Consider the following 25,580-nt stretch of genomic DNA (forward strand, 5'->3'; position numbering starts at 1 on the left):
AGTAGAGACGGGGTTTCTCCATGTTGATCACGCTGGTCTTGAACTCCCGACCTCAAGTGATCCGCCTGCCCTGGCCTCCCAAAGTGCTGGGATTACAGGTATGAGCCATCACGCCCAGCCAGAAATGGGTGTTTTTTAATAATGTAATTCAGTATGATGTTTTTGTTTCCAAATACAGAAGCTTAATTTTTGTCTTCAAATAATGTTCTTATTATGAGTTTGTTCTTGTATTTGTTAAGATTCATTTCTTTCTTTTTTTCCCCAAGCTTTATTAACTTAAAATTGGCAAATAAAATTTATAGATATTTATTTTGTACCCTGTGATGTTTTGATATGTGTATGCATTGTAAAATGATTAAATCAAGCTAATTCACACATTTCTCACTTCATATACTTGTGGTGAGGAGTTTGTTCAAGTTTTACTACTGGAAGAATGCTCTAGAAGCCTGTATATGTGTGTATTGTTTTAATTACAGAAACTTCATATAAAAAATACAGAACTTTGATAAGACAGTCAAAAATGAGAGCAGAAAATTATTTATCTCCAAAATATCAAATAATTTTATAAGATAAAATTTATACCACTTTTTAGCCAGCAATCTACATTAAGAGGGAGCCAAAAATAATTATAATTAAGTCAGTATTAGTCTACTTAGGGTGAGAATAGAGATAACTAATATTAGGAGAGGAAGAAACATTCTGAATCATATAAAACAGCGGTTGCCTCAGGGGACAAAGGCCAGATCCTTACTATGTCCTACTTTCTTGCCCTTTGTAAACTCTCAGATTGGTCTCCTACACTTTCCTCTAACTCATTTGGCCTCTCAAACAGGTCTCACTCAAAGTCCCCCATCAAGAGGCCTTTCCTGACCACCCCGATCCCCACTCTTTCTCACTCTGTTGCCTCCCACAACTTTATTTTTCCTCCTAACATTTACTGAACCTTACATTTTTTATTTGTTTATATGTTTATTGTATGCTGCCAACATTAAGAATGTAAACTCCATGAAAGCGTGAAATGCATTTCTTTTCCATCATCCAGAACAATGTAAAAAATAGATGTTCAGTAAATATTTAACATAGAAATGATTTGATGACCGGGGTAGTTGAAGAGTGGGCATTTTAATGTCTATATTTTGAAATTCAAACGCTAAGGCTCTCACTTCCTATTTTTAGTTGGGAACTCCATGGTGGCTCCTGCTGCTGTTCTTGGTGCCATGACTTGACTTTTGTAGGTGTATCGACAGCACTGGAAATGAGTCATGTTACTGTGAAATACAGTTGATCTTTGAACAACACTGGTTTGAACTATGCAGGTTTACTTTTATTCAGAATTTTTTTCAATAAAAGTTACACCAAGTGTGCCTGCCTCTCCTGCCTTCCCTTCCACCTCCTCCATCTCTTCTGCCTCTTACACCCCCGAGGCAGCAAGACCAACCCTCCTCTTCTTCCTTTTCCTCAGGAATATGAATATGATGAGGATGAAGACCTTTATGATGATCCACTTATACTTATTTATTTATTTATTTATATTTTCTCTTCCTTATGATTTTCTTAATAACACTATCTCTAGCTCATCTTATTGTAAGAATACAGTTATATAGTACATATAGATACAAAATCTGTGTTAATCGACTATTGTTATCAGGCTTCTGGCCACCAGTAGGCTATTCGCAGTTCTGTTTTTGAGGAGTCGAAAGTTATGCTCAGATTTTCAACTACATGGTGGGTTGGTGCCCCTAACCCTTGAGTTGCTCAAGGGTCAACTGTACTGTCTTTTGTTCTGGGCTGTAATATCACAGGACTATGTTCGCCTTACAATTTGTCAATGGAGCACTTTGTATTTTTTCAATTTTAGGTTACCACACTTGTAAACTGTCCCCAGAACCCTTCCAGCAGGAAAAAAGGACGTTCGAAAAGAGCCAGTATCCTTCTAGCTTCTGTGGAGGAAGCAACTTGGAATTTATTAGACAAGGGAGAGAAGATTGCCCAGGAAGCTACAGTTTTAAAGGATGAGCTTACGGCTTCACTTGAGGAAGTTCGCAAAGAAAGTGAGTACTCTAGTCCTGCTCAGGAGCAAACTGCATATCTTTAGGGTGTTAGTCACCAAATTAGATCTGTGAGTGTTTTGTTTTTGTTGGCTCCAGTTTTTTAGTCTTTTGCAGAGCTGTGAGGAGCTAGCTGTGGGAGGCAGAGTGGCTCATTAGACAGCTCCAAGGCTCAGTCCCACTCTAGGCTCTTCTTTTTAGTTGCTCAGTCCCCGCAGGCAATTCCTCTTCCTCCCCCGCCTTGACATAGCTTTTCCATAATAAACAAAGAGAAGAGTACCCTTTTTTGGTCATAGGATATAGTGAGAAATGACTAATGAAGCTGAAGATTTATTTGTCTATACATAAATAAGTTATGAAGTTCCTTGTAAACAGCTGGGAAATAGAAGTTTCAGACCTGACCATCTCAGAAGTACATTTTTAACTTTGCAAATTTCTGAAGGTTTAGATTTCCTAAACTTTTTAAAAAATGCTTTGCATAAAGTATGCATGAGTCAAGTTGCTGCTTTGTTAATATGACATAATCTAAGCATATATTTCATCTTTTTGCGATCTTTATGATAATACAGCAATTTTCTAATGAATTTAAGTCTAAACTGTAGGATAGTTTTAAAATAATTGCTGAATATTCTTTGGTTAGTGGAATGCTTTCGTATATATCAGCTTTCTGCAAGTATCTATTTTGGGAAGAAAAGGAAAGTTAAATTTTCTTGTTCAGCTTTGTAAAAGAGACTTGGGATTTTAAAATATTTTTCTCCCTTAACCCCCCAACATAACTTTAAGAAAATCAGGAAGCCTTTGCTAATTAAATAATTAAAATGAATATACTAGTAACAGTAAGCTTTATGTCACATGTATGATACAGGGGATTATTTGTTATATACTTAAAAAAATTTTTGGCTGAGCATGGTGGCCCATGCCTGTAATCCTAGCACTTGGGAGGCCAAGGCAGGCGGATCACCTGAGGTCAGGAATTCAAGATCAGCCTAGCCAACATGGTGAAACCCCATCTCTACTAAAAACACAAAAATTAGCTGGGCATGGTGGCAGGCGCCTGTAAACGTGGGAGGCTGAGGCAGGAGAATCACTTGAATCCAGGAGGCAGAGGGTGCAGTGAGCTGAGATCGTGCCATTGCACTCCAGCCTGGGGGACAAGAGCGAGACTTCATCTCAAAAAAAAAATTGTATTTATGTGAATTTATTTTAAAATAAATTTTATTGTGTATATTTAAGGTATACAACATAATGTTATGAAATACATATAAATAGTAAAATGGTTACTATAATAAAGTAAATTAGCATATTCTTAATCTCACAGTTACCCATTTTTTTGGTGTGTGTAGCAGGAGCATCTAAATTTCATTTAGCAAAAATCCTGAATTCAAGATGATTAGCTCTGGTCTTCATGTTGTGTACTGGATCTCCAGAGCTGTTCATTATTCATAACCGCAACTTTGTATCCTTTGATCTGCACCTGCCCATTTCCTCACTCCTGCCCCCAGCCCCTGGTAGATACTGTTTTATTCTCTGTGTTTGCCTATATGACTTTCTTAAACAAAGATTCTACATATAAGTGAGATTGTGCAATAGCTTTCTATGTCTAGCTTATTTCGCTTAGCATGATGTCCTGCAGTTTCATCCATGTTGTGACAAATGGCAGGATCTCCTTTTTTCCGTTGTATATATAGACCAATTTATTTATCCATTCATCTGTTGATGGACGCTTAGGTTGTTTTCATATCTTGACTATTGTAAAAAATGATACAGTGAATATGGGAGTGCAGATATCTTTATAAGTGGTGCTTTCCTTTACTTCAGTGTTAGACCCAGAAGAGGGATTGCTAGCTCTTAATGGTAGTTCTATTTCTAATTTCTTTAGGAACCTCCACGCTGTTTTCCAAAATGGCTACACTTTGTTATGTATATTATATACAATTTATATTTTATATATATTCTTCAGACAATATATAGACAACATAATGTGCAAGATAATTTGAAATATATTTGTTGTTTTTCCCTGCTCCCTACCAACAGAGACCCACACTTTGTCCTTGTTCTTGATCATCATCTTAGTCACCAAGCCAGTTTAGACTCTTCCTTTCATTCCACCCTCTCTTCCAATTAAAGTCTAAGTTCAATGAACTTTTAAAAACTTTTCTAAAACGTTTATTTCAGGTTCAGGGTACATATGCAGGTTTGTCATATTGGTGTCATGGGGGTTTGGTGTATATATTCTTTCATCAGTCAGGTTCAATGAATTTTTTCTCCTTGTTGTCTCTCAGATCTGTTCCTTCTACTCTATTCTTAACATTGCTTCGTGAATTCAGGGTTATTGCATTAGCTTTCCTCCATAGTAAAATCAAATAGATCTTTTAAAAATGAAAATATGCTCATTTTACTTGTCTGCTTAAAATCATTTTTAGTAGCTGTTGGAGGATCAGGGGGACTACCTTCTTCAATAAAGTTCAAACTTTAAACCTACCTCCCAAAGCATTTCATGATTTGGCTTCTGCCATTATCTTGCACCTCATTTCCTGTGACTGCTCCTCCCTCAAATGTTCCTCCAAACAGGAACTCTCAGTTTCTTGAATGTTCCATGTTGCTTTATGCCTCTGTGCACGTGTTATCAGCTACAGTCATACCTTACTGAACAATGGGGACACGTTCTGAGAAGTACATCCATATGTCATTTTGTCATTGTGTGAACATCATAGAGTATACTTACACAAACTTAGATGGCATAGTCTACAACACACCTAGGCATCCTAGACTACAAACTTTTACAGCATGTTACTATACTGAATGCTGCAGGCAATGATTAATATAACATAGCGGTAAGTATTTGTATACCTAAACATGGAAAAGGCACAGTAAAGATATGGTTAAAAAAATTAAAAAATGGTACACCTGTGTAGGGCACATACCATGAATGGAACTTGCGGGACTGGAAGTTGCTCTGAGTGAGTCAGGGAGTGGTGAATGCCTAGTATCACTGTAGACTTTATAAATACTGTACACTTAGGCTACCCTAAATTTATTTAAAAATATTTTTCCTTCTTCAATAATAAGTTAACCTTAACTTACTGCAACTTTTTAACTTTATAAGCTTAAAAAATTTTTAACTTTTTGACTCTTTTGTAGTAATACTTAGATTAAAAGACATTGTACAGCTGCACAATATTTTCTCTTTTGTGTCCTTATTCTATAAGTTTTTTTCTTTTTTAAATTAAATTTTTTTTTCTTTTTTTACTGTTTAAAGTTTTTTTTTTTACTAAAATCTAAGACGCAAATACACACATTAGCCTAGTCCTACACAGAATTAGGGCTGTCAATGTCATTGCCTTCCACTTTCATATCTTGTCCCACTGAAAGGTCTTCAGGGGCAATAGCACGCATGGGAATTTTCATCTCCTATGTTAACAATGCCTTCTTCTGGAAGTGTTACCAAAACCCACAGGCGTTGCACTACAATGTTACTATGGCTATGAGGTCACTAGGCAATAAGAATTTTTCAACTCTACTATAATCCTATGGAACCACCATCATGTATGCATCTGTTGTTGACCGAAATGTTGTTATGCAGAACATGACCATATTCCTGTCACTTGGATTGCCTTTCTAATTCAGTCAGTTCTTGCTCATGTAGTAAAGCTGAGCCCAGGTCATCTTTTCCAGGAAGTGTTTACTGATCCCTGGATGCTGATTTAGAGGTTTGTCTTCTGTGTCCTCACAGACTCTAAGCATCTCTCATTCATGACAGTAACCACCCTATACAGTGAACATTGATGTGCTTGTTTAGTAAATCGTGACTGTTAGTTAATTTATTGAGCATGGCAGGTACCAGGTGTTATTTGATTACCAATGCCTGACACATCACAGACACCTGTTAAACGTTTGTTAAATAAATTAAAAAGTTGAAGCATCCTTTTGTCACTTTATATTATAAAATTTTATAATAGTCTTATCTTTGCTTTAACTCTCATAATTATAGTTTCTCTGTTGATTCTTTGGTAAGGGATATGAGCCCTATCCTTACACTGTTTCTGTAGGAAAATGTGATCTATTTGACAGCATAATTTCCATAAACTGTCTGGTAATAAGTATGTAAGACATCAGTCATTCTCAGAAGGGAACAATAGTTGCCATGAGATGGTATTTGCCTTTGTTTTTAAGTAAGTTGACCTTTTTAGCTCAAAAAAAGGATATTACTTTAAAGAGAAGTTCTCAAAGAGAGTCTTGATTCCAGGATTATGCTGTACAGGGTATATCCTTCACTGTGTTCTATTATAATGTGTGGAATACCTCTACATGTCATATGCTGCACACACCGCAGATTCATTTGGTTAAAGATCACCAAGTGCTTTACCGTGTGATTTATTTGACAAACTGCCAAAATGAGCTACTGCCAGTGACTTCAGGGTGGGAGGAAAGCAATGCAATGGCACATGGTTCTGGAATTTGGGGAACAGCCAATGATTATCCTATGTATAGTAGGGATAGTGACACTGAGAGCATTGTTCCCAAAAGCTTGGAAGGAATTTTAAGCTCACTGGTGGAGTTGAAGTATAAGGAGAATGGATTCTGATCCAATAAACTCTATAAAATACTGGAAATGTATTTTAAGTAGTTTCCTGCTTTGAGTTATTTTTTTAAAGGTATTTGTCCAGTGGCATAATGTGAAGGACTAATGAAGAGCAACTAATAAGATTAAAGTATTTGCAAAAGTGAAAATATATTGAAATATTATGAAAATATGTTGAGAGTAGAGATAGCTTTATTATATATTTATTGACTTCTAAATTGAGACCAATTTAGAAAATCTTTCCTTCCAATAAAGACATATAATTTATGTAGCCTTACTACAAGATTCTGTTTCATTGCTTTCGGTGACTTTATTTACAGACTTGAAGTGATAAATAATGTGGGCATTTTGGTTAACTAAAGAACTTGCCCATGAAAGGTGAAACATGGGTAGTATAAGGGAGAGATGGTGAAAGGAAAGGTAATATGTGGGTAGAAGTGTAGAGATTCAGCAGAAGTGGTTCACATTGTAAATTATTACTTATAGTTACTCATGGTCTTATAGCTTACTCATACACTTATACCAATACAATGGCAAAGTATTAAATTTGACATTTTCTTTAAATAGTTTTAGAATATTCATATAGCAGTTACCCAGGGATTAGTTAAGACTTGTTTATAATGTCTAGATTACGTGTTTTGCCTGTAGCATATATACTACCTTTATATAGTTTCTATTACCCTACAATCTCTAGACATTGCTTCTAAGCCAGGGGTCCCCAACCCTGGGTCGTGGACTGGTACTGGTCCATGGCCTGTTGGGAACCAGGCCGCACAGCAGGAGGTGAGCGGCAGACAAATGAGCATTACTGCCTAAGCTCCACCTGCTGACAGATTAGCTGCGGCATTAGAGTCTCTTAGGAGTGTGAACCCTGTTGTGAACAGCACATGTGAGGGATCTAGTTTGAGTGGTCTTTATGAGAATCTAATGCCTGATGATTTGAAGTGGAATGGTTTCAGGATGAAACCATCCCCATTCCCCCCACCCACTATCTGTGGAAAAATTGTATTCCATGAAACCAGTTTCTGGTGCCAAAAAGGTTGGGGACCACTGTTCTAAGCCACACAAGTGGTTGTTTTTAATGTTTTAAATGGTTTATTGAAGAATAACATATATACAGAAAAGTGCACACATTATCTCTAACAACAATAAATTTCCACATAGTGAACACACTCATGTAACCTCCACCCACATCAAGAAATAGAATATTATTAAACCCTAAGAGTGCCCCTTGTCCCCCCTACCAGCTACTACTCCCTCATCTCAAAGGTAATCATTATCCTGACTTCTAACACCATAGGTTAGTTTTGCCTCTTTTTGAACTTTAAATAGTGAGACTATACAGTGTGTTGTATTTTGTGTCTGATTTCTTTTGCTTAATGTTGTATGTCTGTGAGAGCTCACCATATAGTAGTTCATTCATTTGTTGATAATAGACCATAATTTATCTATCCATTCTATTGCTGATGAACATTTGAATTATTTCCGGTTTTTGTCTTTAATAAGCATTGCTATTATATACACATTTGTGCATTACTTCCAGTGCATTAATGTAGACATTCTTTTGGACTAACACCTAGGAATGAAATTTCTGGGTCATAAGGTATACATATGCTCAGTTTTAGTATATATTACCAAACAGCTTTCCAAAGTGAATTTTCTAATATGAGTTCCAATTGCTCCACATTCTTTGCGAACTTGGTGTTAGCAAGTGTCAGTGTTTTTGGTTCAAGTGTGTGTAGTGGTATTATATTGTAGTTTTAATTTGTATTTCTCTGATAACTTTTTATATGTTCTAGATATGAGTCCTTTTGTTAGTTGTAGGTATTACAAGTATCTTCTCCCTGTCATAATATTAACCATTTTTAAATATTCAGAAGTTCTTAATTTAAATAAATTCCAAATTACCATTTTGTTCCTTTATGGGTAGAGATTTTGTGTTCTGTTAAAAAAAAAGTTTGTTAACATGAGTACTTCAAAGTCAAGAAGATATTTTCTTATGTTAGCATCTGGAAGCTTTATTGTTTTACAATCTACCTGGAAATAAATTTTTATGAGTTCTGTGAGTTAGAGGTCACAGTTTTTTAAAATATAGAATTTAATTGCTCCAGTACCATATATAAGCATTTAGATGTTTAGTTTTTCCAGTACCGCTTATTGAAAAAACTATGTTTTTCTTTTGAATTGCTCTTTCACCTTTGTTGAAAACCAATTGACCATATATGTATGGGTCTACTTAGGTACTCTTATATGAATATGAATCTTTGATTTATATATCTATTCTTACACCAATGCCACAATAGTCCTAATTACTGTACCTCATAGTAATTGAAATACAAATTATTTTGATTAGGTTATTCTAGGTGCCTTGAACCTCATAGATATTTTAGAATTAGCTTGTCAATTTTTACAAAAAAGTCCACTGCGATTTCATTTAGGACTAGATTACATCTATGGATCAATTTGGGCTGAACTGACATTTTGACAGTGATGAGTCTTCTGATTAAAAGCATGGTATATATCTCTACATTTATTTTGGATATAAATCTTGCACATATTTTATTAAATTTGTCCCCAAGTATTTCATATCTTGTCATATTTTAAATGGTACTTTATAACATTTAATTTAAATATATCACAATAATTCTTTCTGCCCTCTCCAGTCTATTTTAAAATCCATCCAGTGAACCTTTTTTTTACTTTAGTTCCTGAATTTTCATTTGTTTTTGAAAATAGTTTCCATTCCTGAAATTTCCCATCTATTCATCCATTAGGACCAGTCTCTTTTAAAATCTATTTATGATAGTTGCATCACACCCTTTATTTGCTGACTACAACTGAGTTTTGTTTCTGTTGACTGATTTTTCTTTGACTATGGGTGACATTTTCCTGTTTCTTCATATGATAGTAAGTTTTGGTTATATACTTGGCAGTATAGAAAAGAGACTATAGGTATTTTGGATTCTTGTTTGGGTGAAATGGTAGAGATGGAAAAAGAAAGAGATATTTTGGATTCTTTTATTTTCCTTGGAAGAGTGTTGAGTTTTACTTCAGCAGGTGGTTAAATTACTGGTGAATAACCAGGAGTTTGTGTAGCCTTTTTACCAGGTTGATTTGGTTTTTATTCTTACAGAGAATTCTTAGTCCTGGGACATGGTCTTTTCTTCTATAGAGTTTGGTGAAGTTTCAGTGGACAGTTTGATGTGTTTACAAAACCTATCTAACTTGCAGGATTCAAACTTTAAACTCAGTTGTTCCTGAAATGAAATGGGCAGCAATTGAAATCACAGCACAGATTTTTATTTTTATTTTTTCCTTATGATTATTGCTTTCTATTGGGTTCTTCAGCATCTTCCCAGTTTTAGAAAAGTTCATGTGTACCTCCAGGGCTCCCCAATCTTTAGTTTTCTCTTTTATGAGATTGTTTTTTACCTTCAGTTTTTACTCACTCTGTCCTTTCCCAGACTCTGTCCTGTGACAGCTTAAGTCAGTAAGATGGTAACTTACTATTTGAGTTCTAACTGCCCTATGCTATCCCACTGGAGAGTGTACTTATAGGAAATGCCATATAAATGTAACTCTCAACCAGTATGGTTTCTAGTATTTCAAGAGTCAAATTCTCTCCAGTTTCCTTTTGCTTTCTGTCCTTATCAGGTGCCTTGAAATAGATCTTTTGGGAGGAGCCAAGCTAGCTGACTACAGGGATCAGGAAGAGCTTCTCCCACCAAGAGACCAGACCATCAAAATCAGCACACTCTGAACAGTACTTTGGAAGGAAGGCATTGAAAGTGGTTGGAAGGAGAATGCAGATCCTGGACTGAAGAGGGAGGAAGCTGGGAACCCTACATGGGGTTGCCAAGCATCAGGACTCATTCTTGGCCCTGAGAGGCTCCTGGGGAAGGGGTGAGTTAAATAGGCATAGAGTGGCCCGCTCTCACCAGGGACCTCAGGAATCCTAGGTGCATGATACCCCATGATCCCCATAGACATTTGAACTGGCAAGGAGAGCTGTTTGGAGAGCTGGCAAAGACAGGAATCTAGCCTGCTTGGAACCCAGAGAGTTTGGAACAAGAATGATCACAGTGGCACATGGCCAGGGATGCCCATCCCCCAAGGCTTGCCATACTCCTCTAGGTAGTTTTGGCCTTTCTTGACTGTCAGATCTAGACAGAGCAGGGCTATCTTAGCTGTGCGTTGGAGTCAGTCTGATGAGTGCTCCTCTCTCTGCCCAGCCTCTCCCAAGGTCTCTGTCTGGCTACATTCTTTTGCAGCGCAGCCTTCGATGCCCAACTGGTGTGCTTTCCAGTAGCCACCACCATAACTCTTTGGCTGGCAGATCCAATTTAACTGTCAGATAACTTTTGCAGATGGGCCCCCACCAGTGTGCACCTTCTCACAGCTTCCACCCACCACTTTGCTGGTGTGCATTCACCTGCAGCCTCTTCCTATAAACCTTGTGACTGCCACCCCGGTGCCACTGGAGAACGTGTGCATGCACAGCCCCCACCTCCCTACCACTGCCCTATTGCTGCTGGTGCACACATGTGAGCATCAACCCCACTGACACCACCCCGATGAAGGGCTTTTGCCAGCATCCTCCATCAGAGTATTGTTGCCAGTGGACCAGGAAAATCTTGGTCCCTCCAGTGCAGCAGGTGCTTAACCTTGAGGGGCCAGAGAACAAAGCTGTGGGCTTGGTCCCTGCCCCCACACAGTTAGAGCATGCAGCACAGAAGTGATGAGCTGAGCCTTGACCTTCTGAACTCATCCAGAAATGAAGCCAGTTGACCAAATTCAACTTATACCACAGTCAGACCTCCAAGGGCATCAAAGAATATAAGAGCAAAAAGCTTGATCCAAAGGAGAGCAACTTCAAAGATTAAGGGAACATCAACCCACACAGATGAGAAAGAACCAGTGTAAGAACTCTGGCCACTCTAAAAGCCAGTGTATTCTTACCTCCAAATGACTGCACTAGCTCACCAGCAGTGGTTTTTAACCAGACTGAAATGGCTGAAACGACAGCATAGAATTCAGAATTTGGATGGCATGAAAGATTATCAAGATTTGGGAGAAAGTTAAAACCCAATCCAAGGAATCTAAGGAATCCAGTCAAATGATTCAAGAGCTGAAGATAAAATAGCCATTTTAAGAAAGAACCAAACTAATCTGATAGAGCTGAAAGACTCACCAAAAGAATTTTATAAAACAACTGGAAGTTTTTTTTTTTTTTTTTTTTTTTTTGAGACAGAGTCTCACTCTATCGCCCAGGCTGGAGCGCAGTGGCCAGATCTCAGCTCACTGCAAGCTCTGCCTCCCGGGTTTACGCCATTCTCCTGCCTCAGCCTCCCGAGTAGCTGGGACTACAGGTGCCCGCCACCTCGCCCGGCTAGTTTTTTGTATTTTTTTTTAGTGGAGACGGGGTTTCACCATGTTAGCCAGGATGGTCTTGATCTCCTGACCTCGTGATCCGCCCTTCTCGGCCTCCCAAAGTGCTGGGATTACAGGCTTGAGCCACCGCGCCCGGCCAACAACTGGAAGTATTAAAAGCAGAATAGATCAAACTGAGGAAGGAATCTCAGAGCTTGAAGGCTGGTTCTTTGAATCAACTCACTCAGAAAAAAATAAAGAAAAAAGACAAAAAGGGACAAAATCTCTGAGAAATATGGGATTACATAAAGAGACCAAATCTGTGACTCATTGGCATCCCTGAAAGACAGGGAAAGAGAGAACACATTGGAAAACATATTTGAGGATATTGTCCACAAAAATTTCCCCAACCTCTATAAAGAGGTTGATGTTCAGACTCAGGAAATTCAGAGAACCCCTGTGACATACTATACAAGATGACTATCCCCAAGACACATAATTATCATTCTTCAAGGTGAATGCCAAAGAAACAATATTACAGGCATCTAGAGAGAAGGGGCAGGTCATCTACAAAGGGAATCTCATCAGGCTAATAGTGGACCTTTCAGCAGAAACCTTAGAATCTGGAAGAGACTACAGGCCTATATTCAGCATCCTTAATCCTTGAAGAAAGAAATTCCAACCAAGAAGTTCATATTCAGCCAAACTAAGCTTCATAAGCAAAGGAGAAATAAAACCCTTTTCAGAAAAGAAAATGCTAAGGGAATTTGTTACCACTAGACCTGTCTTTTGAGAGGTCCTTAAAAACCCATTTACCCCTAGTGTTCCATTATTGGAATGGTAAGTATGTGGGAATTATTTATATTCTACTGCTCAAGGTCATCACCAAGGTCTGATTGCAAAAATTAAAAAAATTGCAACCACCGGTATAAATGGGTTAAGGGAGTGCTAAACATGGAAACAAAAGACTATTGCCAGCCACCACAAAACACTTAAGTACATAGACCCAATGCACTATAAAGCAACTACATAATCAAGTCTACATAAACACCAGCTAACAATATGATGGCAGGATCAAATCTGCACATATCAGTGTTAACCATAAATGTAAATGGGTTAAATGCCCCACTTAAAAGGCACAGCAAGTTGTCGGATAAAGAAGCAAGACTCAACTGCATGCTGTCTTCAAGAGACCCATCTCACCTACAGTGACACCCATAGGCTCAAAATAAAGGGATGGAGAAAGATCTGCCAAGCAAATGGAAAACAAAAAAGAGCTGAGGTTGATATTTTTATTTCAGACAAGACAGACTTTAAACAGTAATGATGAAAAAAGACAAAGAAGGACATTTCATAATGATAAAGGGTTCAATTCAATAAGAAGATTTAACTATTCTAAAAATATATGTACTCCACACTAGAGAACCCAGATTGATAAAACAAGTTCTTACAGACCTATAAAGATAGACAGCCACACAATAATAGTGGGAGACTTCAACACCCTACTGACAGAATTAGACAGATCATAGAAGCAGAAAACAAAGATATTCAAAACCTAAACTCAGCACTTGACCAAGACCTGACACATCTACAGAAGACTCCACCCAACCACAGAATATACATTCTTCTCATGTGCACATGGCACATACTCTAAAATCAACCAGATGCTCAGCTGTAAAGCAATTCTTAACAAATTCAAAGAAACTGAAATCATACCAACCACATTCTAGGACCTCAGTGCAATAAAAATAGAAATAAATACCAAGATGGTCTCTCAAAACCATACAATGACATGAAAATTAAACAATGTGCTCCTGAATGACTTTTGGGTAAGCAATAAAATTAAGGGAGAAAACAAGAAATACTTTGGAATAAATGAAAACAAAGATACAATGCACCAGAGTCTCTGGGACACATCTAAAGCAGTATTAAGAGGAAAGTTTATAGCACCAAATGCCCACATCAAAAAGGCAGAAGGCTCTCAAATAGACAATCTAAATCATACCTAGAGGAACTAGAAAAGCAAGAGAAAACCAACCTCAAAGGTACTGGAGGAAAAGAAACCAAAATCGGAGCTGAACTGAATAAAACTGAGATGTAAAACACATTTTTGTGTGTATATATATGATGGAATTCTACTCAGACATAAAAGAAACAAATTAATGACATTTACAGCAACCTGGATGGAACTGGAAACTGTTATTCTAAGGGAAGTAACTCAGGAATGGAAAACCAAACATTGTATGTTCTCACTTACAAGTGGGAGCTGAGCTATGAGGATGCAAAGGCATAAGAATGATACAATAGATTATGGGGACTCATGGGAAAGGGTGGGAGATGGGGTGAGGGATAAAAGACTACAAATTGGGTACAGTGTATACTCCTCAAGTGATGGGTGCACCAAAATCTCACAGATCACCACTAAAAAACTTACTCATGTAACTGAATACCACCTGTTCCCCCAAAACTCATGGAAATAATTTTTTTTAAATAAAAGATCAGTGACACCTAAAGTTTGTTTTTTGAAAGAACAAATAAGATTGATAGAGTACTACCTAGGTTAAGAAAAAAAAAAATAGAGATGATCCAAATAAACACAACCAGAAATAATGAGGACATTACTATCAACCTCACAGTAATATAAAAAACCCTCAGAGACTATTGTGAACACCTCTATGCACACAAACTGGAAAACCTAGAAGAAATTGATAAATTTCCAGAAACATACCAACTCCCAAGAATGAACCAGGAAGAAATTGAAACCCTGAACAGATCAATAATGAGTTCTGAAACTGAATCAGTAATAAAAAATACCTTGCTAATTAGAAAAAGCCCTGAACCAGATGAATTCACAACTAAATTCTGCCAGACATATAAAGAAGAGCTGGTACCTATTGTTCTGAAACTATTCAAAAAATCGAGGAGGAGGGATTCCTCCCTGATTCTATGAGGTCAGCAACACTCTGACACCAAAACCTGGCAGAGACACAATGATAAAAGAAAACTTCAGGCCAATATACCTCATGAACATGGATGCAAAAAGCATCAACAAAGTACAAGCAAACTGAATTCAGCAGCACATCAAAAAGCTAATTCATGACAATCAAATAGGCTTTAATCCCTGGGATGCAAGTTCTCCTCAACATATACAAGTCAATAAATGTGATTAATCACATCAACAGAACTAAAAGACAGCACACGATCATCTTAATAGATACAGAGAAGGCTTTCAATAAAATTCAACATCCTTTCAGTTTAAAAACCCTCAACAAACTAGGCATCAAAGGTACATACCTCAAAATAATAAGAGCTATCTATGACAAAGTCACAGTCAGCACCATATGAATGGGCAAAAGCTGGAAGCATTCTCCTTGAGAACTGGAGCAAGTGAAGAATGCTCACCCTCATCACTCCTATTCAACACAGTACTGGAAGTCCTAGCCAGAACAATCAGGTAAGGGAAAGAAAAAAAATGCATCCAAGTAGGAAGAGAGGAATTCAACCTATCTTTTTTTGCAGGCAATTTGAGCCTATACTTAGAAAACCCCATCATCTTTGCCCAAAGGCTTCTAGACCTGATAAACAACTTTCAGGATACAAAATCAACATAAAAAAATCAGCAGCATTTCTGTATGCCAATAACATCCAAGCAAAGAGCCAAATCAAGAATGCAATCCATTCACAATAACCACAAAAAGTACAAAATACCTAGGAATACAGCTAATCAGGGAGGTGAAAGATCTTTACAAGAACTAGAAAACACTGCTGAAAGAAATCAGACATGACACAAATAAATGCAAAAACATTCTATGCTCATGGATCAGAAGAATCAGTATTGTTAAAATGGCTGTACTGCCTAAAACAATTTACGTATATATCCAAAAGAAAATAAATCATTCTACCAAAAAGATAACACACACTCATGTGTTCATTGCAGCACTATTTACAATAGCAATGACATGGAATCAACCCAGGTGCCCATCAATGGTGGATTGGATAAAGAAAATGTACCATGTATACATCATAGACTGCTATGCAGCCATAAAAAAGAATGAAGTCATGTCCTTTGCAGCAACGTGGATGCAGCTGGAGGCCATTATCCTGAGTGAATGAATGTAGGAACAGAGAGCCAAATATCACGTCTTCTCACTTATAAGTGGGAGCTAAACATTGGGTACATATGGACACAAAGAAGGGAATAAGAGACATTGGGGCCTACTTAAAGGTGGAGGGTAGGAGAAGGGTTAGGATTGAACAACTACTTACCAGGTACTGTGCTTACTACCTGGGTGATGAAATAATTTGTACCCCGAAACCCAGTGACATGCAGTTTACTGATGTAACAAATCTGCACATGTACCCCCGAACCTAAAATAAATGTTGGAAGGAAAAAAAGTAAAAAAAAAGTAGTTGTTTTATATATTTTGTCTGTTATTTGTGAAAGGATTAGTCATGTGTATTCTATCTTATTATTGCTAGCACTGGAAACTGCCACTTCCAGTTTTGAGTTTATTTTTTCCTTTGAGTAAATAATTTTAAGTTGGAAATCAGTTCTTTTTTATTCTTTTTTAAAGCAAGTTGGAGAGGTTATTCTTTTGCCTCTGGATTCCATTGTTGCTACTGACAAATTAACCATAAGTCATTTTGCAACTTCTTTGAAGGTACTGTGTTTTTTTCTCTGACTTGTTTAAAAAAATTTTTTAACCTTTGGTTTTAGAAATATTGTGGCTTTTTTGCTCCCATAGTTCAGTGAGTGGGAGAGAGTGGTGTCCAGCAGCTGCTTCTCTCTCTTTCTTTGGTGAGTGGGAGGGAATGTTACAGTGATTTTACTCCTGCTGTCCCTAGCTTTGTGAGGAGGAATGTTACAGCTATTTTGCTCCAGCAGTTCAGCAAATTCTTGTCCTGGGACCAAGAGGAATAAGGTACATGGACACTGGAGATTAAGTAAGGCAAAGTAGAATTTTATTGAGTGACAGAAAGAAAACTGTCAGCAATGAGAGAGGTCCCAAAAGTAGGTAAGGCTGTGGGGCTGAGTCCGGGGTTTTTATGGGCTTGGAATGAGGGACTGCATACTGATAGGTCTTTGAGTGGTCTTGGAAAAGCACCATTCAATTGGTTAAAAGGCATCATTCAGAAGGAACCAATTGAGAGAGAGTGGGGAAGATACGGATGAAAGTTCTCACTCCGGTCGCGGACTCTGTCCTGAACTGGCAGTTCATTTTCAGGTTTTAGACTGTCCTTTGCTTGAAGGTTGGGTTTCACTGGGGACCCATCCCTGTCTGCAGAGGAATTTGTCTATCTCCCATTGCTATCAGTAATATTATTATAATATGCCTTCATGTAGTTTTCTTGGTATTTATCCTGCTAGGGGTTTATAACACTTTTAAGTCCACTATGGTTTGATGTCTTTCATTTATTTTGGAGAATTCTTGATCATTTTCTCTTCAAATATCCCTTTTCTTCTTCTCTTACATGTCTTTTCAAATTATGATTATGCATTTAATATGTTTTCATTATGTCTCATAGGTCTCTTATGCTCTTTTCTGTATTTTGTACATTTGTTTTTCTCTTCGTGCTTCTATCTGGACATTTTCTATTAACATATTATGGTTAATAATCCTGTGTTTAGCTATGTCTATGTGACATTGAATCCAACTGCTTCAATCTTTATTATATTACTTGGTTCAAGAATTTCCACCTAATAGGTTTTTACAAATTCTAATTTCCTGCTGAAATTTTCATCATGATATAATTTTTCTTGATCATCTCAATTATACTTAATTTCCATATCTGATTTGTCTAATATGGTTCTCTTGTAGGTTTGTTCCTATTGTCTGTTTTTCCTTTCAGTTTCTTAAGTATCCAATATTGTCTTTTGATATGTTGGATAATTTTTGATTGGATGCTGGATATTGTGATTAAAATTATAGAATTAATTTTTAAAGTTTGGTAAAGTCCCATTTAAAATGTGGAATGTTGGCTAGACATTTCTCCCTAGGTAGGCCCAGAACTCCAAGTTTACCTTCCTGACTTGCTGGGAAAGGGCTTAAAATTATTTGCCCAGTTCTTCCAATCAGCTGCAACATTCTTTTGACTTCTCTGTTGTTCAGTCTCTCTGTCACTTGGCTTCTCATAATTATAGACAAAAAGTCAACTCCAGGTACACTTAGGATCTAAATGTCAAAAACAATTTAAAAAACTCCTTAAAAAATAAGGGATTTTTTAAGCTTTGGGAGTAGAGCAAGATTTATTAAACATGAAACAAAAAGCTCTGAAAAGATGTACATTTTACTAGTTCAAAGTAAACTAGTTTAAAATTTACTAATTCAAATCTTACTAGTTCAAAATTAAGAACTTTGTTCTGTCAAAAAGTTTTTAAAAGAAAATGGAAAGATATACTTAGAGAAGATATTGGTATAAACCCAATGAGGGATTTATAACAAGAATATATAGTGAACCTTCACAAATCAATAAGAAGGGCAAAATGAACAAAACGAAAATGGCCCAAAAAGAATTTCACAGAACAGTATACACATGACATCAATAAGAATATAAAGAGATGTCTGTCCTTATTAGTGAGATAGATATGCAAATGAGGTATCATTTTATACAATTCAGCTGGCAAAAATTAAAAAGTCTGACAATACCATATGTTAGAAAGACTTTGAAGCAATAGGATCTTTTAAACATTGCTTGTGGGAATTGGTACGACTACTTTGAAAAACAGTTTTGGTATGTCACTTTTTTCAAATGCTGAAGTTCCATATATGCATGGCAATGTTTCTGGACTCAAATCAATTCAATTTCTGGTGTTATTGCTGTATAGAAATGCAATAGACTTTTTTTAGGATAGGTACTTGATGAGATGTTATCTCTGAAATGAAACATTTGAATGGTAATTTTAAAAAGCAGAAAACATTTGAATTATGCAAACACACATAGCCTGTCCTTTTGGGATCCCCTAGGATAGTAAAGTCTTAGTACTTTGGCTTATGTGAGTAACCAATTTTGCAAAAGTGATGTAATGCAGTATATGATACTTGCTGCTTATACATGAAATTGCACAGATCAGAGTATTGTAACAGATAATATACTTTGTATTCATAAACATTTAGGAATATTTTTTCTAAGATAGAGAAAAATGTATACAGTATAGTGATACATGATCTATTATTATGGTAGCTGGGATAACTCCACTTTGAGATGTTTGTTAGCATCATGAGTTGTCTTTCAGAATAAATTCCAGAGACAAATAGTAACCAAAAATATTAATTAGTTTTGTTGCTGGGGAAAAAAGGTAACTAATGATCTGGGTATAACAAGTCTTAAAGATTTGTCAGTCAAATTTAGAGTTGTAGAGCAAACTTCGTTGAAATTTACTTGAAAGGTGACTTAGTAGTACTGGGAGATCCCCACAGAGGATAAGGTTCTCAGTTCTACAGGTTTTAGCTTTTGCTTTCAACTACTAAAAATGTTTTACATGAAATTATAGATTTTAATTACAATAGAAAAGGCATTCTCTTGTTTTTTCATTAATGCTTTGATGAATATAAAAAAAATAGGAAAAAAGAGTGGAATATAAAATAAGCCTGGCTCAGCATTTGTTCTAATCAGAAATAAAATCTGAGTTTATAATGCGAGAGAAAGATTATGGAAAGGAAGTGATTAGTCAGTATAACAATGGGTGTTGTTAGGAGAGAAAGAAGAAGATCACAAAAAAAACTGTATTTATACTATTTCCTTATGCCTTTTTCCTATTAATTTGCAAACATTTATTGTATGTCTACTGTTTACCTATTTTGGTTAAATATTTAGTAGCTCTATTTGGTACTATTTTGGGCCCCGGGTATATAAAAATAAATAAGATATATCTTGGGCACCCAGAGTATATTGGGAAAAATACATATGCAAATAGCTGTAATAATGTCTGATAAATGACACTGTAATGGTATGAACAAAGGGTGTGGAAGCACATATGAAAGAGCAATCAAATAGTGTTTCCAAAGTTCTTTCATTTTCCATTATTAAGTAGGGGAAAGTGAATCTCCCTCATATGAATACAGATAAATATTATATGTATACTATCTGTCTTTCCCCAGAGCCTTACATTTCTTCTCTCTTTTAAAAATAATTATTTATTGAAACCTTTTTGTGGGCTAGGCTCTGTTATATGTGCTGGGCTCACAAAAGTCAACTAGACAGATAAGAACTGCCCTCACTGAGCTGACTAACATTTTAGTGGGGAGACAGACAGGAAAAAAAGTAAAGAGATTTGCTTTTAATTCTTAAAGTGTATAGATTCTTTTTCCTTGAAACATTTAAAAATAATATAAGTATAAAATAGTTTTCTGATTAGATTTGGAAATCTAAATGTGTTAGATTCTAAAAATCTAAAAATTAAAATTTCAAGAGTGTTCAGGGAAAGACTAAGGTTCAACTTTTGTATACTACTCAGAGAAGCCAGGATGCCCACAAAGGTGGAGCACAGCACTAATCAAACCCGTGCATACTTTAATGCTTAGCCCACCACTACTATCACTAAAGCCTGAAGACACATCCATCTGCTAATCCAGTCCTCCCATAAATTCAATACAGTCTCCACTAATAACTGTACCCTAACATATCAAGGAAACCACAGATACCACTAATAATGTTTATAGCCGAAGAAGTCATACTTCACTACTGCACACACACAGAAGCAAAGCCAAAGGGCCCCACCCAAGCAATACCAGAGACATAGCTTCAGGAAAAAATCAGCCTCCACCAAAAAAAGTAAATTCAAAAATAGAAGGAACTGTTACACCAGATATGGAGATATCAGTGTAAAGATTCAGGAAACCTAAATGTAAAGGAACACAATAATTCTACAGCAATAGATCTTAACAAAAAAGGAATTATCAGAATCCCATACAAATAATTCAAAATACTAATTTTAAAGAAGCTCAATAAGATGCACGAGAAATCTGAAACCAGTGTAAAGAAATCAGGAAAGCAATTCAGAATATGAATGAGAAATCAAAGAGACAGATATTAAATAAGAAACAGAAATTCTGGAGCTGAAGAATTTGTTGATGGAAATAGAAAATATATTCAAAAGCTTCCACAATAGACTAATCAGAATAAAGAATTTCAGAACTGGAAGACAAATCTTTAAAAATAATCCAGTGAGACAAAAATATATAAAAAAATATGAAAAAGAATGAACAAAGCCTTTGAGAAGTTTGGCACAACATAAAGTAACTGAATTTACTAATTATTGATATTCATAAGGGCAAAAAGGGATCCAAAGGTTTAGAAAGCCCATTTAATGAAATAATAGATGAAAACTTCCCAAGTATAGCAGGAGATTTAGATACCCAGATACAAGAAGCTCAGTGATCCCCAAACAAATACAATGCAAAAAGGACTTTGCTATGGCACATTATAATCAGACTGTCTAAAGCCAAAGTGAAAGGCAAATTCTAAAACAGCAAGAGAAAAGTGTCTAGTCACAGCAGAAGCTCCATCAAACTATTAGTGGACTTCTCAGCAGAAACTTTACAAGCCAGAAGAGAATTGCATGATATATTCTAAGTTTTGAAAGAAAACAACTATCAGCCAATAATTCTATATCCAGCAAGATTAGCCCTCATCAATGAAGGAGAAATAAACACTTTCCAGACAAGCAGATGCTAAGAGAATTCATTGCTACCAGACTAGACCTACAAGAAATTCCCAAGGGAATCCTGAACTTAGACTGAGCATGGTAGCTCCAATCTATGATCCCAGCACTTTGGGAAGCCTAAGCAGTAGCATCACTTGAGTCTAGGATTTCAAGACCAGCCTGGGCAACATAGTGAGACTGGCTCTACACACACACACACACACACACATATTAGCTGGGTGTCATGGTGCATGTCTCTAGTCCTAGCTACTTGGGAGGCTGAGGTGGGAGGATCACTTGAGCCTGGGAGGTAGAGGCTGCAGTAAGCTGTGATCATGCCACTGCACTCCTGTCTGGGCAACAGAGCCAGAGCCTGTCTCACACAAAAAAGAGAATACTAAACTTGAAAGCAAAAGGACATTTACCATCATGAAAAACATTAAAAAGTGTAAGTCATTGGTAAAGCAAGCTCACAAAGGAGGAAGAGAAAGAAATTAAATGGAACCACTACAGAATTACACCAAACCAAAATGATAAACAATAAGAGAAAAAGAAGGGTACAAAGAATTTTTTAAAAAACTAGAAAACAATTAACAATATGATAGAAAAAAATCCCTTACATATCAATAATAATTTGAACATAAATGGACTCCCTGTTCCACTTAAATATGTAGACTGGCTGAACTAATTTAAAAAAGATCTAAGCATATGCTGCTTATAAGAAACTTACCTGAAAAGACACCTATAGACTAAAAGTAGGGGTGGGATGGGGAGATATTCCACAAAACAGAAACCAAAGCAAGCAGGAGTACTTGCATCAGATAAAACAGAATTTAAGTCAAAAACCATAAAAAAGACAAGATCATTATGTAATGATAAAGGGATCAATTCAGGAGGAGAATAGAACAATTCTAAATACATGCATCCAACCCTGGAGCACCCAGATTCATAAAACAAATATGACTAGACCTAAAGAGAGATAGACAGCAATATGGTAATAGTATGGGACTTCAACACCCTACTCCTGGCATTACACAGATTACTGAGACAGAGAATCCATAAAGAAAAGTTGAACTTTAGGCCAAATGGACCTGACAGACATTTACAGAACATTATACCCAACAATGGGAGAATACACATTCTTTACATTAGCAAATGGAATGTTCTCCAAGGTAGACCATATATTAGGCCACAAAACAAGTCTCAACAAATTAAAAAAAATTGAAATCATATCAAGTATCTTCTCAGATCATCGTGGAATAGAACTAGAAATCAATACTAAGAGGAACTTTGGAACGTTTACAGACACATGGAAATTAAACATCATGCTCCTGAATGACAATTGGGTCAATGAAGAAATTAAGATGGAAATAAAAATTTTTTTGAAAAAAATGAAAATTAAAGCACAACATACCAAAATCTGTGAGATACAGCAAAAGCAGTGCTAAGAGGGAAGGTTATGGCATTAAATACCTACATCATAAAAGGAGAAAGATTACAAATTTATAATCTAATCACATCTCAAGGAACTAGAAAAGTAAAAACAAACCAAACCCTGAATTAGCAGGAAAAAAAGAAATAACAAAAATCAGAGTAGAATTAAATGAAATAAAGACTAAAAAACATACAAAGGATCAACAAAACAATAAGTTGGTTTTTTGAAAAGATAAACAAAATTGATAAACTGCTAGCTAGACCAACCAAGAAGAGAGAAGACTCACATAAAATCATAAATTAGAATGAAGAGATTATAACTGATAACTACAGAAATACAAATGATCATCAGAGATGATTATAAATAATGATATACTCACACACTAGAAAACCTAGAAGAAATGGAGAAATTCCTGGAAACATACCACCTGCCAAGATTGAACCAGGAAAGAATAGAAAACCTAAACAGACCAATAAGGAGTAGCCATATTGAATTGGTAATAAAAAAAAACTCCCCAAAAGAAAAGCCCAGAACCAGATGGATTCACAGCTTCAATGCACCAAATATACAAAGCACTAATTCTAATCCTCTTGAAACTTTTACAAAAAATTGAGGAGGAAGGAATTCTCCCTAACTCATTCTTTGAGGCCAGTATTATTCTGATACCTAAACCAGAGAGTGAAACATATAAAAGAAAACAGATCATTATCCCTAATGAACAGAGATACAACAATCCTCAACAAAATTCTAGCAGACTGAACTCAACAGTACATAAAAAATATATTACACTGGATTGAGGGTTCCAAGATGGCCAAATAGGAACAGCTCCAGTCTACAGCTCTCAGCACGAGTGACACAGAAGATGGGTGATTTCTGCATTTCCAACTGAAGTACCAGGTTTATCTCACTGGGGCTTGTTGGACAGTGGGGGCAGCCCATGGAGTGTGAGCTGAAGCAGAGTGGGGCATCGCCTAACCTGGGAAGTGCAAGGGCTTGGGGAATTCCTTTTCCTAGCCAAGGGAAGCCGTGACAAACGGTACCTGGAAAATCGGGACATGCCCACCCTAATACTGCACTTTTCCAACCATCTTAGCAAACAGCACATCAGGAGATTATATCCTGCACCTGGCTCAGAGGGTCCCATGCCCATGGAGCCTCGCTCACTGCTAGCACAGTCTGAGATGGAACTGCAAGGTGGCAGCGAGGCTCAGGGAGAAGTGTCTGCCATTGCTGAGGCTTGAGTAGGTAAACAAAGTGGCCAGAAAACTCGAACTGGGTGGAGCCCACCGCAGCTCAAGGAGGCCTGCCTGCCTCTGTAGACTCCACCTCTGGGGGCAGGGCATAGCTGAACAAGAGGCAGCAGAAACTTCTGCAGACTTAAATGTCCCTGTCTGACAACTTTGAAGAGAGTAGTAGTTCTCACAGCACGGAGGTTGAGATCTGAGGATGGACAGACTGCCTCCTCAAGTGGGTCCATGACCCCTGAGTAGCCTAACTAGGAGACACCTCCCAGTAGGGGCTGACTGAAATCTCATGCAACTAGGTGCCCCTCTGAGATGAACCTTCCAGAAGAAGGATCAGGCAGCAACATTTGCTGATCTGCCGTATTTGCTGTTCTGTAGCCTCTGCTGTTGATACTCAGGCAAACAGGGTCTGGAGTTGACCTGCAGCAAACTCCGACAGACCTGCAGCTGAGGGTCCTGACTGTTAGGAGGAAAACTAACAGGCAGAAAGGACATCCACACCAAAACCCCATCTGTACATCACAATCATCAAAGAACAAAGATAGATAAAACCACAAAGATAGGGAGAAACCAGAGCAGAAAAGCTGAAAATTCTTTTTTTTTTTTTTAATAGTTATAGTGGAATATTAAAGTCTAAACAATATAATGCCATAGCAAGTATGCACACCTACTATAAAGATAAATTGTTGTCTATGTTCTTGTTCTCTTTTTAAAAAATTTTTTATTAAAAATTTTTTTTTCCATTATACTTTAAGTTCTAGGGTACATGTGCACCTGTCTCTTATACACATCTAGATGTGTATAAGAGACAGCTGAATACCTTTGATTTCTTTCTCTTGCCTGATTGCCCTAGCCAGAACTTCCAACACTATGTTGAATAGGAGTGATGAGAGAGGGCATCCCTATCTTGTGCCAGTTTTCAAAGGGAATGCTTCCAGTTTTTGTCCATTCAGTATGATATTGGCTATGGGTTTGTCATAAATAGCTATTATTATTTTGAGATATGTCCCATCAACACCTAGTTTATTGGGAGTTTTTAGCATGAAGGGCAGTTGAATTTCGTCACAGGCCTTTTCTGCATCTATTGAGATAATCATGTGGTTTTTATCTTTGGTTCTGTTTATATGCTGGATTATGTTTATTGATTTGTGTATGTTGAACCAAGTCTTGCATCCCAGGGATGAAGCCCACTTGATCATGGTGGATAAGCTTTTTGATGTGCTGCTGGATTCGGTTTGCCAGTATTTTATTGAGGATT

At 36.8% G+C, this 25,580-nt stretch overlaps 1 protein-coding gene across 1 annotated transcript in view; it reads left to right on the forward strand.

The window, feature by feature from the left end:
* Positions 1-25,580, forward strand: part of LOC105537316 (catenin alpha-3-like) — a gene marked incomplete at its 3' end in the record, with an annotated part of 150,931 nt that overhangs the window by 73,826 nt on the left and 51,525 nt on the right. Inside the window, exon 4 of the mRNA XM_011976893.1 lies at positions 1,859-2,051. Coding sequence (XP_011832283.1) covers positions 1,859-2,051 — 193 coding nt within the window. The remainder of the gene's footprint in view (positions 1-1,858; positions 2,052-25,580) is intronic.

The sequence above is a fragment of the Mandrillus leucophaeus genome, unplaced genomic scaffold (assembly GCF_000951045.1).
Source record: "Mandrillus leucophaeus isolate KB7577 unplaced genomic scaffold, Mleu.le_1.0 Scaffold1701, whole genome shotgun sequence".
NCBI classification, from domain to species: Eukaryota; Metazoa; Chordata; class Mammalia; order Primates; family Cercopithecidae; genus Mandrillus; species Mandrillus leucophaeus.